The sequence below is a fragment of the Heteronotia binoei genome, chromosome 15, assembly GCF_032191835.1.
Source record: "Heteronotia binoei isolate CCM8104 ecotype False Entrance Well chromosome 15, APGP_CSIRO_Hbin_v1, whole genome shotgun sequence".
NCBI classification, from domain to species: domain Eukaryota; kingdom Metazoa; phylum Chordata; class Lepidosauria; order Squamata; family Gekkonidae; genus Heteronotia; species Heteronotia binoei.
In genome coordinates this window covers 23711168-23724212 of record NC_083237.1, presented here as the reverse complement: position 1 = coordinate 23724212, position 13045 = coordinate 23711168, and the positions used below count along the sequence as shown (strand labels likewise).

The window sequence follows — 13045 nt, the reverse complement described above, 5'->3', positions numbered from 1 at the left end:
ATTTCTCAGCCTGGAGTTGGCAGCCCTAACAAGAGTATCCTGCAAGGATACCAGCCTCCAGGTGGGACCTGGGGACATACCCAGGCTACAGAGATCATTTCCCATGCAGAAAACAGATACATCGGAGGGTGGACTGTATGAGATTGTATCCCACTGAGGTTCCTGTGGCCCCCAGTCTCAACCCTCAAATCTTCAGATGTTTCCAGCCTGGATCTGGCAACTCTACCCATGCTGGTGGCCTGGGGGGGGGGAGGGGGGGATCAGGCAACCTTAGCAGCAGGCACACCACATCCAGCACTCTTGGGCCCCAAACACTCCACAGGAAGTTGGGTAAGTACTGTTGGGAGAATAGTTTTCCCTATTAGTTTCTCTGTAATTACTGACATGTGGATTGCGAAACCACTGATAAACATCTGCAGATCACAATTTGAAAACTACTGCTCCAGTCAATCCTGTATGGACACAGGATTCAAGGCAGTCCTAACATATGCCCTTTTAATGTTTTCCTTGTGATAAATTTGTGGGTCCTTCTTGCTCAATTTGAGCTAAATAAAACAAGAATCCAGTGGCACCACAACTGAATGCCTGTTTTATTTAGACTAACACAGTTTCCCATGTGGAATGATCCGGGGGGGGGGGGGGGGGGGTTTGAGCAGAAATGCACAGGAACGCAGTTCCGGTTGGCTTGGTGTCAGGGTGTGTGGTCTAATATGCTAATGAATTCCTGCTGGGCTTTTTCTACAAAAATAGCCCTGGGAATGATTATATTCCGGCTGTGAAATCAGCCTATATTCTCTGCCTTTTTATATACCAGAGAATCGAAGGTCGGATGCTGAAGGGTGCTGGAGAGAAGGTGGCTCAAAATATCAGCCATTAATTTGCAAGGACATAACTCCAACCACCATCTTCAGCTAACATACAAAACTGGAAACTGAATCAACAGCTCCACTCAGTAGGACCAAACTAAATCCTAGGGGGGAGGAAGCAGACTGTTCCATTACATATATACACATACACAATAAACATACTACAAAAACGAATGAGGGGAGAATGGCCCGCTCTGAGGAAAAAGCGGGGTACAACTATGTGCCCTCCGTATTTGCATGCCAACAACCGGTGAGTGACCCTTTTTTTGTAGTCTCCTGCAGACACTGAGGCTGCGCCCACCTGGGAATCCTGTTTGCTTTGCAGCTGCTTCATATACGAGCCCTGCTAGCTATTTCTGCGATAAGTGGCAATTCTACAGCGAGGAAATCACCACTCCTTTCCCAATCAGCAAGCGGCTGCTTGAGCCTCTGAGCTTGTCTTCCGATGGGCCTTTCCTCTAGAATACACGTGCATAGGGGTTGCGGTTTCCAACGCCTTGCAACCCCGAAAGGGTTAACAAAATCCAAACCGCAGCCGGGCTCCTAGAGAGGCTCGGAGCTATTCCCGGGGAGGGGTGCAAATGTCGCCTCGCTTTCCCTTTCCGCCCAAACTGTGAAAGGAAGTGTATTGGGCTTTTTGAAAAAAAATTTTTGATAGCAGCTGCAAAGGGGGAAAGAGGCTGCGCTGTAGAAGGGGGGTGAGTTCGATGCAATGGCGGGGGGTGGGGGAGTTTAAAGAGGAATGGACAAAAACTGCAAAGATTCTTAGGGCTGAAAGCTGGGGGACCTCGAGGTTTCTGCTTCCCTTCCTTCCAGAGCCGTGGGACCCTTGGAAGTTTTAGCCAAGGGGTTCTCGCTTGGTCTCCTTAGCTGGGAGTTCATTGGGGGGGGGGGGGCTGGGGAGCCAATTCGAAATCGGTCTTGGGGCTGCTTGCACTAAAACACGTGAGCGACGCCTTTCTCGCTTTGGCGCGGCGTTCTCAAGACGGCCGCACACGGGTTGGCAGCTCCTAACAGCCCTGGGGTCAAAAGCAGAACACCTTAGCAGAGCCGCGGGTCTTCTGAAAACCACGCCCTCCTGGTGCGTCCTGGTCCGTGTGTGTGAAGCTGTAACCATCAGAGGTGACAGTACCTGCGGCTTTTCACACGCAAGGCTTTTGCGTCCTTAGCGACGTTCAGACGGACAGAAACGTCTGCTCTAGCATAGTGTATTGGCTAAGAGCTTTGCAGCCGTTCAGATCTGGCCTCAGAACAAACTCACTTCGTTAAGCAGGCTGCTGATTCTCAGTTGCCCCATCACAATATGGGGTGAGAGCCTGTGTGGTGTAGTAGATGCAGGGTGTAGGACTTGGATCCTGGGAGACCCTGATTTGAATCCTCAATTTTGTCATGGAAGTTTGCAAGGGTGACCTTGGGCTTTGCCTGCCTCATAGACAAATGTTGTGGGGGGATGGAAGGAGGGGAGAACTGTGTTCTAAGCCTTATTTGGTCTCAACTGGAGAGAAAAGCAGAATATAAATATGTAAATATATTTGCATGTGGTAATAATACTGTTGTACCTTACAGACTCAATCTAGAAATTAAAGTAATATTTTATTTTATTTTTTATTTTATTCTATTTTTAGCCCACCCTTCCCGTAGAACAGGCTCAGGGCGGGTTACATCATAAAACAATCAACAGTAAAAAACCAATTTAAAATATATAAAATCTAAAATTACAAAGTAACAGTAGATACTAAAATGGCAAATTCTGCCTCACAGACATGGCCTATTGTCCTGGTGAAGTGCTCAAAATGCAGTGAAGGGCTAACAGGAATGTGTGATTAGTAAATGCATTCTGTTGTGTTTGCTCGCATTCCTCACCCTATCTTGATATTGTTTTGCCCACTGACTGTGTTAGACTAGAAGTTCTTTGAAGAGGAAGGACTTAATAATTTTTCCATGTCCTTCTGCTTCACCCTTGGCACTGGTGCCCCTCTTGATATCACCTTAGTGCCTGAAGACTGTATACATGGACAGTTTTGTGTAATAGTAGAAATTAAGTTGGTGAAGTTGGAAGCCTCCTTTTCTTGCCATGCTGGGAGGAGCTGATCTGTCTTTCTTTTGTACAGTTGGAATAGAGAGGAACACTGAAGGAAGGGGTCAGAAATAACGGTGAAAACCCCAAGAGGAGCAGCTGTGCTTTTGAAGTACATTGATCAAATGAAACTAAAAGTCTTTTTTCCCCTGACAGGATCATGCCTGCCCTGCCTGGCCACAGATTTCTCTAAAGGTAGACCAAGGTCAAAAGCCTGACACTTACTCTCCAGTGGAAGAAACGAAGAGGAGACTCTTGCTGAGATAACCCCAACTGTAGTCTCTTGAGAAACCAAATCACCTCACAACCACATAAAATGGCTGCTTCTCCAGAAGAAACGACAGGAGCAGGACTGCCATTGCCAATTTGTGTGAAATTGGAGGCCCAGTGCCAAGCAGACAACAGAGCAAGGGGAGATGGGAAAGCCCCTTGCATGATCCAGTCTGCAGGCACTGAGGGGGTATCAAGAGGGGCACCTGTGCCAAGGGTGAAGCAGGAGCAGGCTGAGGGACTGTTTCCCAGCTGGGATTGCCAGTGGCAGCGGGTGCTGGAGGTGGTGCAGACTCCTGTGATTGCCCCAGTATGGGACAATTTACAGTTGCCCCCTCTCCCTCAAGCAGGCAGCACTGAGGCCTATCTGACCACTTTTGAGCGGGTGGCAGATGCTTCCCAGTGGCCTAGGGAAGAGTGGGTGGCTCGGCTCATGCCTGTTCTCAGTGGGCAAGCCCAACAAGCGTATTTTAGCCTGGATCCAAAAGACAAGGGTGACTATGGGAAGGTAAAGGTAGCCATTTTGAGGCTGGACAACTACATGGCCACAGAGACGCACCGCCAAGGTTTCAGGCATTTCTGTTACCAGGATGCTGAGGGCCCACGAGGGACGTGCCAGAAACTCCAGGAGCTTTGCCATCGTTGGTTGAGGCCTGAAGGTCAGACCAAGGAGCAGATCTTGGATCTGTTGGTCTTAGAGCAGTTCCTTGTCATTCTGCCACAAGAAATGCAAAGCTGGATTAGAGAACGTGGGCCGGAGACTTGTGACCGAGCGGTGGCCCTGGCTGAGGAGTTTTTGCAGGAGCAGCAGGTGACTGAGAGATGGGAACAACAGGTAAGGAACTTCTAAATGCTGGTTTTCTTTGGGGGCAAAGAGAGCAGACTTTGATTTTCAAGGAGAAAACTGCATATTTCATTTGTGTATTTATTGAAAGCATTTAGTAGCAATCTGTCTTCCTTAGGGAACTCAAGGCAGCTTACAAAATAAATAAAATGTTACACAGAATCCACAAAAGACATTTAAAAAAACAAACCAAAATTTAAGTTCATTATTTAGGACTGCCAGTAAATTAATCATATGTGAACTATCTTCAGCTGGTTCCTAAAGATTGAAAGTGAGGAGGCCAGACACACCTCCCTGTGGAATTTGTTTCATAATTGTGAGGCTGCCACTGAAAAGATCCTCTCTCATGTACCTGCCAAATGAGATTTTTTTTAATAGGACAATCAGGAGGGCTTCATCCTGTGATCTTTTCCTGGGAAGGAACATCTGGGAGGAGACAGTCCTTTGTGCCTTATGGGTTTTCCTGCCTTCATAGACAGTTATGAATCAGGCAAAAAAAAAGTAAACTGCATGCCCAGAAGGATTGCATATCATTTGATTTTGTTAGGGCAGACTTGAAAGTCACCTTTGCGTTTAGAAATTTAAGAAAAGGTTAAACAGAGCTTGACTTGGCTACAACAGAAGGGGGGAGTCAGTTCCTTCTTCATGTTGTTCTTGGGGAGGGGCTGTCCCCCTGGAGCAACATTTAAGGAGGCGTTTGGGGCTGCAGCAAGCAGGGGAGGTGAGAAAGTCAGGCTCTATGGATGGAAAATCCCTTCCATCCACAGAAATAATGGGATTCAAGCTATTGAGGTAATCTGCCCTGCCTTCTCTGAAAGCAGCATGAATTTGCTTGAGTGTGCAGGCTGTTATAATTTTTTTTGTTATAGTCCCACTCAGAATGTCATCTGTGGGGTCCTGGCCCAGTGATAGAGCATCTGCTTGGTAAGCAGATGGCCCTAGGTTCAGTCTCTGGCATCTCCAGTAACAAGAGCTGGGAAAGTAGGTGGTCTGAGTAGACAGTACTGACCTTGCTGGACCAATAGTTTGATCCAGAATAAGGCAGCTTTGTGTGTTCAGTGGAGCCAGAGCTTGCTGACCAAGCAGAAATGCATTCTGATGCATCTGTATCAGCTTGAATTGTGAGTACAGTTGTGTGGCACCTTTGCCATAGATGAGGGAAGTGATGACTTCAGCCTGAAGTGGGCAGCCCTTGGTTTCCAATATGGCAATGGCAGAAGGAGCATGTTGACTAACTTTGTCCGCAGTGGGCGGTGCAGTTGTGTCACTCCTGGGTGCAAGTAGAACCACAGGGACTTTGCCGTTTTCCCCACCCTGCCTTCTCTCCCATGGCACACATTGATCCAGCCAATTTTTTTCAATCTGTAACAATTTTACTCCTTATTCCAGCCCCTGTCCCATATGGCTTTTATATATGAAGGTCCCATGTTCTCCAGCATAGCCAAATAGGGACTCCCTTTTTTTTTAATCAGAAAAGCCTGTTGGATCCGACCCATATACTCTGTGGATTCCCTGGCTGTCTCATGCATCCACACACTGTACTTCTTATGGTAAATATTCAGGTGGTCACTTTCAACATTCATAGGGGAAACCTCTTTCCCTAATCAAGGGAAATCTCATGGCTTGGCTTTTCAAAGGGTGTGTTCATACTACACTGATGCATTTTGCAACTAGATTTTTACTGTGTTAAGAATAGCAAAAATCCAGCTGCAAAACATTATTTAATGTAGTCTATATGCACCCAAAATGTCCTCAGGGAGTGCCCATACTATTTCAAGTTCCTTTGTCCAATCAGATGGGCTAGGAACCAGAGTTTTGTTCCACACAAAATCTAAGCCCTTCTGGATGCCAAATTCTACACACCCCATTTTATTTTCTGTGCAAACCGGCTATCCCTCGCTTATAGTAGCAAAGCAGGTGCTGCATCTTGGGAGTATAGTTACACTGCTCCTTTTCACCCTATCCTTTTCAGCTATCCCAATCCTCTGTGGTTTTGTTTTTCCCCAGATAACCGTGCCTGTTGAGATGGTGATCATAAACTCCCCTATCATAGATCAGGCTCTGTCTGATACAACGCAGAGACATCCTCCCAAGGAGACCAGCCAAGCTGACAATAAGGATGACGGCTCTGAGAGTACTTGTAAGTTCTGGGCGGCAAACGTCCTTGCCATGGAAAAACCAGCATCTTCATGATGCTGAGCAAAAAGAGGGGGGAGTGAAAAAAAAGACTGTCTAAAGGAATGTGAAGCAGGGGTGGGGATTCTACCATGAAGTCACCTTTGGCCAGTTACTTCCTCCTCCCTTCCCCCTCGATCTGGAACTTGGGAGAGGGGATCAAACATTAGGCTTGAAGTGATCCTCAGTATAGTGCGTAGCACCCAACATATGCTACCCCAAATCTTCACACCTAAGAAGCTGATGCCACTAGAAGGTCCTTGGCCCCATTAGTGACATCAGGTTCTTAGGCCTCCTCCCTTCCCCCTCGATCTGGAACTTGGGAGAGGGGATCAAACATTAGGCTTGAAGCGATCCTCAGTATAGTGCGTAGCACCCAACATATGCCACCCCAAATCTTCACACCTAAGAAGCTGATGCCACTAGAAGGTCCTTGGCCCCATTAGTGGCATCAGGTTCTTAGGCCTCCTCCCTTCCCCCTCGATCTGGAACTTGGGAGAGGGGATCAAACATTAGGCTTGAAGCGATCCTCAGTATAGTGCGTAGCACCCAACATATGCCACCCCAAATCTTCACACCTAAGAAGCTGATGCCACTAGAAGGTCCTTGGCCCTATTAGTGGCATCAGGTTCTTAGGCCTGAATCACCAGTGGTGGCTACTGTATGGCAAAGGACCTGCACATGTTCAAAATGATCTTAAGGGCTAGAGACTTGCTTTAAGTTAAAATCTTAGCTTTGCTGAATGTTGCACTGGAGACATTTTATACTCCTTGGTAGCTGGAAAAGCAAAACAAAACACCTGCTGGTCTACCCTTTTCCATTGAATCCCAACATGGACCTCAGGGTGGTGTCTGAGGTTCTTCCCCTGGTCCAGTGGCACCTTGAAGACGAACGTCATTGATTCCAGCTAGGGCTGCCAGCTTCCAGGTGGTGACTGAAGACCTCTTGGGATTACCACTGATCTCCAGGTGACAGAGGTCAGTTCCCCTGGAGAAAATGACCACTTTGGAAGATGGGCTTTATGGCATTATACCCCCTGAAGTGTGTCCCTTCTGCAAACCTCGCCCATTTCAGTCTCTACCCCCAAAATCTCCAAGTATTTCTCAACCTGGAGCTGGCAATCCTAGTACCAGCATGAGCTTTTGTGAGTCAGAATTCATCCCTTCAAATGCAATGTAGTCATATTCCACATTTTTATTAGGGAAAACTACAGAAGGGAAGAGGGGAAAGGGAGGAGGAAGTAATTGGCCAAAGGTGACTTCATGGTAGAATGAACACAGGCCTCTCTCTGCAAATCTGCAGTGATACCAGCTTGTTAATGTGACTTGCCAGATGTTTTCTTCCCAGCAGGTAGCAGCTTTGCAAGCAGAATCGGGGCCAAGGAGGTACACCAGGGAGAGTCCGAGGCAGATGATCCAGGAAGGAGACCTCAAGGAGGATTTCGAGAGGGTGCCTTCCAGAGGGCTGACCCTAAAAGAACGTACGTGAGTGAGCTGAGCCTGGGAAGACCGCAGAAGAGCTGTCTCTCAGTCGGAGTGCTGAAGGACAAAGACCTCGATGGGGTCCTTGCTGACCCGGAACTCAAACGGCACTTGTGTAAGGAGTGTGGGAAAAGGTTCCGCAAGAAGTGGGACCTCATTAGACATGAAAGGATCCACACAGGCGAGAAGCCCTACCAGTGCCCAGAATGTGGGAATAGCTTCAACCGGAATGCAACCCTCACAAAACACCTCCTCATTCATTCGGGAGAGAAACCCCACCAGTGCGCTTACTGTGGGAAGAGGTTCACACGGCGTTCACATGTGGTGAACCACCAGAGACGCCACTCATGGTAAAAGTCCACAGCCTTCCTTTGCTCCCCTTTAGGGCCTCAACTAACAGCACATGGGTGTTATGTGTGTGTTTGAGGGTAGAACTAAACAAGACATTGGGACTTCCATGAACAGAGCTTCTACCCCCCCCCCCCTGCTTTTAAAAATCAGGTGCTTAGGAGCCAATGTGGCTCCCCAGCATGAATGGGGCGGGGGCTAATGCCTCTCCCCCTTGCCTTTTTTTCTTGAAGCAGCCCTGTGGAACTGATATTTTGCCCTTATAGTTCCTGTATTTCCCCCCAAAATAGAAAATGGCTGCTTCTTGGTGCCATTTTGTGTTGGGGGAAAAGGCTGAACAAGTACAATTCTGTGCAGTTAAGAGTTGTTTGTGAATCGGTATCCATAGGATTCCAGCGATTGTAGCCCTGCCTGAGACCCCTGTCCTCTCCTGCTTTCTGGGGAAGGACTACCTTGGCGCATTTAATCATACCTAATAGGCATTGGGTTGTTGTATCCATGGCAACTGCATCACTAGAGTCACATTTGAAGTGAGTCTGTCAAATCTTTTAAAAAGAAGTCATGTATGGTCTTCCTATGGACATTGGAGACTGGTATTTGGTGACCCAGGTTAAGTTTCACATTGGGTGTCAGAGTTAGTAAGTTTGGATTGCCCTCTGAGCTGATCTTTACTTACATCTGAGGAGGGGTGGGCTCTAAAAGGGAGCTGATGGACCAGGGAGGAAGAAGCTGCTGAGAGGTGCCGACCAGGAGGAGAAGGAACCTGGTGCAGCAGCCCTCTTCTCGCCCAGTTCTGAGGCATGTGGGGTCCCTGCTAAAGAATTGCAGGCTCCCAAGAGAGCCAGTTTGGTATAGTGGGTAAGTGTGCAGACTCTTACCTGGGAGAACTGCATTTGATTCCCCACTCTTCCACTTGCAGCTACTGGAATGGCCTTGGGTCAGCCATAGCTCTTGCAGAGTTGTCCTTGAAAGAGCAGCTGCCATAAGAGCTCTCTCAGCCCCACCTACCTCACAGGGTGTTTATTGTGAGGGAGGAAGGTAAAGGAGATTATTATTATTAGTTTATTTCTATTCTGCCCCTTCCCCCTTTTGGGGGGCTCAGAGCGGAGTACAACAATTTAAATTAAAATCACAATAAAATCATAATAAAAACAAATTTAACATTCAGTAAGTGCAGTAAGTTAAATTCAGCAAGGTGGTATGAAGCAAGATGGTATAGCTCCACAATACAGTGATGCAGTGGGTCTTAAGAGCGTAGGGAGAGGCCAACCGATCTAATAGATGGATGCCCGCTGCCTCATCCAAGGACCTGGTGGAACAGCTCCGTTTTACAGGCCCTATGATTGTGAGCTGCTCTGAGATTCGGCGTGTAGGTCGGGTTATAAATCCAGTTTCTTCTTCTTCTACTGAGCATGCTCAGAAGGGGATTCAAGGATTGAAAATGAAATGTCTCATGTCAAAAATTCACTTCCTCTAGAAAGCTAGCATGTCAAAGTCCTGCAACCCAATTTTGGGTTCTGACATGCCAGCTGCAGTCCGGTGTTCCTGGGGGTGGGGCATTCTTGGCTTGCACATTTTGGGCCTCACTCTCACCCTATGTAACAACACATCTTACCTGCCCCAGTTTCTTTGTGTTGCAAGGAAAGATCAGGAACTGCTGGGAAGTTTTCTTTGGGGGAAGCTTGTTTGCCAATATCTTCTTGAAGAGGAACCCGACGAAGTTTTCCCCAAACCTGCAAGTTTCCCTGAAATGTTTGCACAACAATTTTCTACATGAAAAAAAAGCTGTGGCACAAATCAATCTATTCTTAGCCTTGGGCCTTGTTAGGTGGGGGTTTTATGTTCAGTGTTGGTCTTCAACGATACCCAAAATTGACTGAGAGCAACTCTTGACTCCTTGTTGTAATAATGTACCCTCTCTTGACTCCTTGTTCTAATAATGTACCCTCTGCTTTGGTTGCAGCCAAGGAAGGTCTTGATGAAGCATCCTGCGAGACTAGTCCATATGACAGAAGGGAGTATGTGGAAGCATTTTTAACCTGCAGCTCAGAAGATGGGAACAGCTGCGTGTGGTGTTGGGAATATCGGCTAACCTGTTTGAGTGACTTTGGGATGTTCTCCTCTTCACAAGCATCTCATGAGCCAAGGACAAACCATCCCTTTGAAGGGTCTCTGCTTCAATCAGGGTGGGGAAAAGAATTCTTATCTGCTTCTGGCAAGAGGCTGAGGGGGGGACAAATGTGATCCAAGCAGCATGTGCCAGTGTAGGTGAAATGCCATCTTTTAATGCGTTGCTGAAGTAATAAGCACAGCCTAACTAATGTTGCTGGAAGGACGGGGGACTAAGACCTTTTGAATAGGCTGCTTATTTTAATGCCAGATGACCCTTGCTGAGCAAGGTCATCTCTTTGATGTGTATGCCTGGTTGCCTAAATGGGGCAGGAGATGCAACAGGTCGCCACAATAACTGTGGTTGTTTGCTGAAATCTTAATAGCACTTTGACCTTGTACTGCACTGGCAGAAGTAATGCTTTTGCTACCTTGCAGTATCGGTGACTGAAATTAGCTATTCATGCTGTGTGAGGTTTTTGAGAGTGAAATATGCTACAGGAACAAAGAAGTAGGAGCAAATCTGACCCTAGCTGCCTCTGGGGACGGTTTGTAACACTGCACCAGGACCAGGACAAACCAGGTGCCGCCCATTTCAGCTTGAAATCACTCCAGGGCAGTCTTTGCAGTAAGGTTTGCTGGCCTGTTTGCGCAGCTTCATGTGCAGAAACAGACGTGGTGCTTTCAATATTGTGGCATGGAGAGTAATGTTATCACCTGCTGGTCTTGTGTCTAGGAGGCAGTAAGGGATGGTGCAGCTGATGGGACTGGTTGAAAAACTGGTGATCTGAGTCAGAGGAATGGGGTAGGGAAACCAGAACCATGTTAGTCTCACTCTTTTAATTACAGCTGGTGTGCTGTTCTGTGAACATATGCCAAGGATCCCTGGCATTGGTTTCGCTGGCTGGGAGCATGCCCTTGCTGTTGCTAAGTTAAGACTGTATTGCCCTCAGCTGTGCCAGCAGCAATCACATCATTACAAAGCTAAAGCGCTTTAAGACAGAAAGTCCACTTGGCTGTTGAGGTGTTTCTGTGTTAAAAGGGTTACTTAAAAAAAACAGTCGGTTCTAGATCTGCTTAAGTTATTTCTCACCTTTCCAGAAACACGTTACAAGGTTTGAATATATACAGTGCCAGTCATTCACATACTAAGACATCTGCCCTAATAAAAATCTGGTAGGAATCCCCCAACACTCCCCTGGCCAGGGGGATTGCTTCGAGCATCCAGTGGACCACTTCTAGCCAAAGCTGATCATCTGCAAAAGCAACACAGCATCTATAGTATATGGAGCTTTCATCACAACAGAGTCCAGACTTTTTAAAAAATGTGTTGGAATGGCCACAGCAAGAGGATGTGTTGGCACGGTCAGCTGTTTGTATCAGTCTCAGTGTTGCAGTACCCCTAATAACAGCAGTTCTACTGAAGTGAAGCAAGTCCAGTCAGTGCCTGGAAGAGAGACTCCTTGGGACCCCTGTGCACACCACCTTGAATTCCATGATGGACAGGATGTAAATAAAATCCCCATGGCTGCTTTAAGAAACTTGGGACAGAGCGTGGGACAAGATTGCCTTCTGATTAGGGGAGGGACAGTGACTCAGTGATAAGAGTATCTGCTTGGTAAGCAGAAGGTCCCAGGTTCAGTCCCCGCCATCTCCAACTAAAAAGGGTCCAGGCAAATAGACGTGAAAAACCTCCACTTGAGTACCTGGAGAGCCGCTGCCAGTCTGAGTAGACAATACTGGCTTTGCTGGACCGAGGGCCTGATTCAGTAGAAGGCAGCTTCATATGTTCATATGATCTGAACCAACTAGTTTTTAAAATGCTTTATAAATAAGGTCCCTTTCAACTCTGTGATTCTCTAGAGTGAGCCCACCTTCAAACTATAGTTGTCCATCTGATTAGTGGCAGACTGGCTCATCTCCCACTTCATAAATTTCCTTGGTTGCCACAGGCAAAGCCCTACTCTCTTCGTCTTCCCTTCTCTATGTGCAGTTATGAGAATAATACTGGCCTACTGCTCTGAACTATTAAGATTCCTAAACAACATACATAAGGACTGTGGCTGCTCAAATAAAGCAGCATACATGAAGTGTGGTCATCTCCACTTCAGAGTCACAACTTTTTCCATCCTGTGGCCAAGAACCATACATCTTCTGCATTATGTATTACTTTTATTTAAAACATTTGTACACTGCCCAACTTAGGGTGCCCAGTCCACTCTGTAAATATTTATTACTGTGATGGTCAGTTTTACTGTTGCATGCTAGGGTTCATGGCCTACATTTCTGTCTTATTCTGGCTGTGCTATTTGGAATTTTAGTGGCACCACTCAGACAACAGTCAATGGAAGAGAGCTTCCAGGGTCCTGTGTGAAGATAGACTTTCACTGGCAAGGATGATCAGGGGCCCAGAGACCAAGCCCTATGAGGAAAGGCTGACAGACTTGGGAATGTTCAGTCTGGAGAAGAGGAGGGTGAGGCGGGGTGGGGGATGATGGCTTTTGAAGTATTTGAAGGGCTGTCACAGAGGAGGGCAAGGAGCTGTTCCTGTTAGCAGCAGAGGAGAGAACTTGTAATAATGGGTTTAAATTAAAGGTATTGAAGGTAACAGCTGGATATTAGGAAAAACTTTTTTTACAGTAAGAGTAGTTCAACAGTGGAAGCAGCTACCTGGGGAAGTAGTGAGCTCCCCCTCGCTGGCAGTCTTTAAGCAGCAGCTGAGTGAACACTTGTCGGGGATGAGAAGAAGAAGAAGAATTGCAGATTTATACTCCACCCTTATCTCTGAATCAGACTCAGAGTGGCTTACAATCTCCTATATCTTCTCCTCCCACAACAGACACCCTGTGAGGTGGGGGGGGGGCTGGAGGACAAC

At 47.1% G+C, this 13045-nt stretch overlaps 1 protein-coding gene across 3 annotated transcripts; it reads left to right on the top strand.

The window, feature by feature from the left end:
- The first annotated feature begins 1500 nt into the window (after positions 1-1500).
- Positions 1501-11240, top strand: LOC132584401 (zinc finger protein 24-like). Of its 3 annotated transcripts, none has more exons than XM_060256269.1 (5): positions 1501-1564; positions 3100-4048; positions 6065-6191; positions 7580-8063; positions 10025-11240. In XM_060256269.1, exons 2-5 carry the CDS (start codon positions 3260-3262, stop codon positions 10038-10040), a joined length of 1416 nt encoding a protein of 471 aa, XP_060112252.1. In that variant the 5' UTR covers positions 1501-1564; positions 3100-3259; the 3' UTR covers positions 10041-11240. The 3 variants fall into 3 exon arrangements, with proteins under 3 accessions (XP_060112252.1, XP_060112253.1, XP_060112255.1); XM_060256270.1 differs by having other exon boundaries at positions 1547-1564; positions 7583-8063; XM_060256272.1 differs by lacking the exon at positions 1501-1564 and adding an exon at positions 1846-1947 and having other exon boundaries at positions 7583-8063.
- Positions 11241-13045: the final 1805 nt, after the last annotated feature.

Excerpts from the sequence above, each read along its gene's own strand:
- LOC132584401 (XM_060256269.1), top strand. The coding sequence starts at position 3,260 with ATGGCTGCTTCTCCAGAAGAAACGACAGGAGCAGGACTGCCATTGCCA. Across the intron at positions 4,049-6,064 it reads CTGAGAGATGGGAACAACAG|ATAACCGTGCCTGTTGAGAT; the intron begins GTAAGGAACTTC and ends GTTTTTCCCCAG. Across the intron at positions 6,192-7,579 it reads TAAGGATGACGGCTCTGAGA|CAGGTAGCAGCTTTGCAAGC; the intron begins GTACTTGTAAGT and ends TTTTCTTCCCAG.